Raw genomic sequence first — 5,666 nt, 5'->3', positions numbered from 1 at the left:
GCTGTCATTTAAAAAAAGGCCTCTCATAGCCCATATTTTTGTTTGGGCTGAGACAGCTGTAATCAACTCCAAGCTCCCAGTTTTAAAATGATGCATAGCAGTAATTTCTTTGGACTATTGTCCAGCCTGTACTATGGTATTTTGTATTTATAACTTATTCTAGATGGCATAGTTAGAGCATGCTTTGTTTCATCCTGCACATTACTGAGCTCATCTACGTACTAAACTGGCAAAAGCTGCCAGGAATCTTTGATTTTTTCTTTTCTGTACTGACTGAGACCCTGACACCTGACCAGATAACAAAGTATAAAGATATCTTTGAAATATTTGATGAATATTTGAAACACATTAGTAAGACTTAACCATGTATGCAAGTGTCTCTTTGAGACAAATATGTACTTTAACTGGCAAAAATTAGTAGCAAAAGGATCCCACCCACAAGCCAACTCATCTTGAAAATAGAAGTTTAAAGATTTAAAAAACCCCAAAAACAATCCCTTCAGGTCTCATGACCAACAACAAAAAAAAGTATCTTTTCTTCTCTCTCTCATTCCTTGTTTCTAGTTGTGAAACATAATATAATGCATGTCCCTCCACACACTTTCCTGTCCTCCTTTGCCATCTTCCTGCAGTTTAAGGAATATGTGCCATTATGTAGCAATTTGCGCTCCAGCAATTTGCTGGACAGTTAACGTTCTCAACAGAAGAGAAACTACAGAGGCTATTCAGTGTGACTTGCTAGGATTCCCCTTTCAGCTCCAGTTTGGGAAGCTTCTGTTTGTACTGTTCTGACTCTTCATGTGTGTTCCCAAGACGGCAAAATTCCCGTGGCCTTTTTTATTGCCATATGCTGGACACAAGGAATATTTTTTTTTTTTAATCAGATGAACAAGCATTCATGTCCCACTTCTGCAGGCATTTTTAAACTGCTGCCCTTTTACTTCATTTCATATCCTTGAAGAAGCTTTACCAGGAGATTACAGCAGTCACAGAAAACATTTCTTCTAACCGACAGATCATTACAAGGGTGTGAGAGGAAACATCTTTCTATCATAACCTGCTTATAAAACCAAACTCTTCATGTCTTCTTTAACTCTTACAGTCCTTCCCTTCCTCTACTCCCCATCTGAAATGAGTCAGAGCTGCGGCTGTTCTTGCGTTGCATCTTCTGAATTTTCTGAATTTGCCTGCGTTTCTGGATCTCTGTTGATTGTATCAGGTGAATACTGGATGGGACTCAGCCCACCTGGTGTCACCTGTCCAGGGATGTCATTGAGTTTCTGGCTTATCTGTGCTCCTTCAATGCATTGTTTACCCATTTGGACAGCTTCATCATAAGAAGGTGGCAACTCCATTGCATAGAGACTGTAAGCTGGAGGGGACACAGTGTTCTTATCCATATCCACAAATATCGAATTAATAGGGGCACTTAGAGGGTACTGCAATGAGCTATAGGCTGTGAAGAAAAGGAATTAAAAAAAAAAATTAAACACTTGCATGGAACGCTGATATATAAAGGGCTAATCCTGCTTTTCTCCAAGAAATTATGGTCTCATTTTTGTGGTGTCAGAACATACGCATTATATAGTAAAAGCTATCAGTATATAATTACCCGTGATGGAATCTATACATTCTCCAAAAGAAAGCAGTCAGATGAGAAAATGTCTCTGCATATCACCATCCAGTAATTATTGTGAAATACCTGACATAGTACACATATGTTGTAACAGAGGTAGCTTCAGTTGGGTTTGTGCATGAACAGCTGTGAACAATTCTTCACATTAGAGACAACCTTGTCTGGAATAGTTGGACAGTGAGGCGGGCAGAAAAGTTAAAAAAATAAGGGTATGGCGATAAGAACAGATGTGGGAGATGACACGTAAGAGGTTAACCCACCACAGACCTCTATTACTTTAACCTCTATAGTGTTAAATCCTACTTGTCTTCTGCACTCACTCACTATGTTGCCCTGATGACCTTCCTTTATCTCTTTTGCCCACCCTACGGGGCTGAAAGTTGTTCTGAGAGTACATCAGAAAGTCCCCGTTATTGCAAGGGCTAGACACAGAATTCTAGGAACACGTTCAAGCAAACTTGAACTGTAGCAAAGCACTGTTGAATAGTTGACTCCCAGAGGATACTTACAGGTCACTGTGCTATGGGCAGTGCTGTCACCGTCAATAGCAATAACTGTCAAATCATAAGGGTGCCTAGAGAAGGTCTCAACTGGAGGCCTCTTCTTCCGGCAGCAGAATTTGATGCAGCTTGCTGTGATCCCACAGAGCAGGAGCAGGAATACACCCAGCAAGATCAACCTGAGAGAAGGAGGTAGAATACCATAATTTCATTGCTTATGTTTTACTTCTTCCAGAGCTGAACATAATTTCACTCTAAATGGGTGAAGACAGGCCAAACTTCCTAGGTTTAGTTCTGAATGGGTGCTGGGTCCTGAATTAGAAAGTTGGATCACAAACTCCTAATCACAAGTTGAAGTACTACTGACTGTCGGTACAATCCCTTCTGGCTCACAGATGCCATAATGTTAATTATCTTTGGTTGTATTTTCAGCTTTTACGCAGTGAGAATGGCTCCACTTTCAACAGTAAGAGCGGGCTATGTACTTGGAGGGAAATACAAGTACAAACTGTCACAAATCTAGGACCTATATTTATAAATAAGCACAGAAATTATGTTTTGTAGTGTCTTGAAAACGCAATTCTATCTCTAGCTATTGTTTAACAAAGTTTATTGTTTAACAATTCGTAGTGTACCTAGCTCGACATGCTAGTGTTTCAGGTTCTACTCTCAGTTGAAACTCTACCTCCCCGCCCCGCAATTCCTCAAATGAATCCACTCCTCTCATGAGGTAGGTGAGCAGTAAGACGTGTCATGAAAAGATGAGGTAATAAGAAATGCTTGAAAGTCCTGTAAAGAAGTAGGTCCAAGGACAAAGTTGAAGTACCTTCATAGTGGCTTGACAAGAATTACTGTGTGACAGATCATGCTCCTGAATTCCTCGTTAGGATTCTATTCCATCCTAAATACTATAAAAATGGCCTCAGTAGCACTCTATTCTTTTTTGCAAACCGAAGGTAGTACTTGCCCATAAGAATCATGATTCCAAAATAAACATTTATTTAATAACTGTCTTATTTAGTTTTAACAAGAGTATATTTCTGTTAGTATGGGAGTCAGATACACACAAAGACTACACTCAGTACAAAGGTTGGATTTGAGGGCCTCAAACTTCCACAAATTTCATGCATTTTCTTGCAAATTATTGTTTTAGAAAAATGCTTTTCTAAGGCATTTAGAAATGCTTTAGAAAATGCTGCCCTGCTGGAGCTTTGCAATGAAACATCCCCCCAGTGCGAGGAGTATTACCTCATCGCTGGCCAATCAGTATTTCCTGACACTGCACGAGCTGCATGCTAGGGTGTTCTGTGAAATCATCGCGCCTTAATATGCTGCTGCCCTCTGATGAAGGCAGAAATCGCCTAGGTAAGGGCATCTCAGCAGTATAAATCTCAGCACTAGCTCGTTAGCTTTCATGATGTCAACACTGCCTAATGACAGAAGCCTTCTTAAAATATTTTATGTAACTATGGATTTTTAAACGGTTCTATGTATCAGCACATTCTAAGAAAGCAAAGAATATCAACCAAAATTAGTCCAGACTGAATGACAGCTAAAAGTAACCAGCTCACTCTGCGTGCTACCATCAAAGTTAACATATTGACAGAACGCAAACTACAAAAATAATGTTAGGATACCTATAATGCATGCGTTAGGCAAAATACGAATCCACTTGTGATGAGCTTACCCTTTTACTTATCACTATTTTCCCCCTTTCGGTCATTCAAACAGCCAGTAAACATGGTTGTAATCAGCTTGAGTTCAGAACGAAAACGCAACACTGTAAGCTAACGATCTCTTGTCCCATAAAAGGGAGAGAGCTGAGGACTGTGCATTAGGCAGTGCAGTGCCGAGCCCCAACAAGTCCATGCCGTGTAGCTGCCACTGTGTTCAGCAAAGCTGTCTATTTAGGAAGAACAAACACGCCCTACAGTTAGACTGCGGTGTACTCAGAAAGGAAAGATGACATATCCCTAGACGAATGCTGTACCCTGCCTGACACCTTATCTCCCCTGCGGTCTCATCTGTAATATATTCCACTGGTAGCTTTCATAAAACCGAGGAGAAACCCTTTCCTCCATCCTGTCTGAGAAGAGTGTTTCCATTACCTTACTACAATTACTGTTCGTAATAACTTTCAAATTATTCTGGGTTAGTAAGATTAATAATAAACTTACCAGACATACCACAGATTTGTCCAATTAGACATGTTCTGAGGACATCTGTGAAGGAAGGTAGATGATTCACTGATTTAAATATCTACAGTCAAACAGTGTATGACAGCGAATAAATTTCACACAATTTCTGAGATGAAAAAGGGAAAGCAATCAGTAAGAGTATGGAGCAAAAACCCTTTAGATTTAGTTTCAGAGGACTGTTCTTCATAGTTGTAAAATTACTCCAGCTGAGAACACGCAAATAATCCCACTGTAAAAGTTGGCTTCTGAGTCAATAAATGGTTTTACAAAGTGATACTTTACTGTTGCTTAGGAGAGAGAACTACACATGCTGGATTCTCGAGAAACGTATCAAAGAGTCATTTAAAGTTAACCGAGATGAGGTACCTAATACCGTAGGTCTGTCTGAAAATGCCAGCCTAAGACAACTGCCTGCTTCCCCCAGTTATTTTTAAATTACTTTTTCATAGCTCCAATACAACCAGAAATACGTTTTTCAGATCTACTTAGAGAACAAAAAAAAAGAGAACTGCTTCTATTACGTTTCAGGAGTGCAGCTGCAGTATCGTACGTAGTGAATTGCACGCAACGGATTTCATGTAACAGAACAATGCTTTTGGCCACAGAAGAGAATCTGCAAACTGACTTTTCAGAAGATGACACTTCAGAGTCATTTTGAAAGAGAGGATCATTCACCTTAGTCTACAGAGCAAAGCCAGCCAAGTCAAATTTGTAAGTTGGTAATGACCTTAGAGATAAAAAAAGTAGCAGTAACGGATGGCTGTCAGTAAGTCACCATTCTGGTGTGCTAATGTCACTCGATCACGATGGGAGCAGGTTTGCTAACAGACATTTGAACATTTTTGACTACTCACTGGTGAGAGTTCTTGCAGTTATTCTCGGAAGAACAGAGCGATGCCTAGGAAAGGGAAAAAAAAAGAATCAGATTAGCAGGTGGCCGAAAGAGAAGCACCTCGTCTATCTGAGGCATCTGCTTAGCGGAGTCCAGCGGCGTGAGTTTCCGTGGCCGCCACGGGTGGCCTGGGGGCGGGGCCCCGGCCGCCGAGCTGCTGCAGCAAGTTCCAGACGTCCACGTTGAAGCAGGGCGAGCGCAACAGCAGGAGTTTCTTCAAGGACAAGCGCCCCGAGCGCCCGAGCCTCTGCAAGGGGACGCCCGAGCGAGCCTTCGGGGAGCCCGAGGTCTGCGCTCCGTGCTCGGGGCCGCCTCCGCCGGAGGCAGCTGAATAAATAACCGTCAATTATCACGCGGGGTGCCGTGACCAAGCGAGCGATGCCGTTGCCCACCGGCGGCGAGGGAGGGAGAGGCGCGCCCCGCAGGCAGGGCCGCCCCCG

General features: G+C 42.0%; 1 protein-coding gene across 4 annotated transcripts; it reads right to left on the bottom strand.

The window, feature by feature from the left end:
* Positions 1–855: 855 nt before the first annotated feature.
* Positions 856–5,666, bottom strand: TMEM52 (transmembrane protein 52). 4 transcript variants are annotated; one of them, XM_009325139.1, is made up of 4 exons: positions 5,189–5,666; positions 4,314–4,358; positions 2,146–2,315; positions 856–1,456 (listed from the first exon to the last, which is right to left on the bottom strand). In XM_009325139.1, exons 2-4 carry the CDS (start codon positions 4,343–4,345, stop codon positions 1,137–1,139), a joined length of 522 nt encoding a protein of 173 aa, XP_009323414.1. In that variant the 5' UTR covers positions 4,346–4,358; positions 5,189–5,666; the 3' UTR covers positions 856–1,136. The 4 variants fall into 4 exon arrangements, with proteins under 4 accessions (XP_009323414.1, XP_009323416.1, XP_009323415.1 ...); XM_009325141.1 differs by having other exon boundaries at positions 4,323–4,358; XM_009325140.1 differs by having other exon boundaries at positions 5,287–5,666.

Source organism: Pygoscelis adeliae, unplaced genomic scaffold (genome assembly GCF_000699105.1).
Source record: "Pygoscelis adeliae isolate BGI_AS28 unplaced genomic scaffold, ASM69910v1 Scaffold36, whole genome shotgun sequence".
Lineage (NCBI taxonomy): Eukaryota > Metazoa > Chordata > Aves > Sphenisciformes > Spheniscidae > Pygoscelis > Pygoscelis adeliae.
The sequence above is the reverse complement of the archived record's forward strand: the minus strand, read 5'-3'. Positions and strand labels throughout refer to the sequence as shown.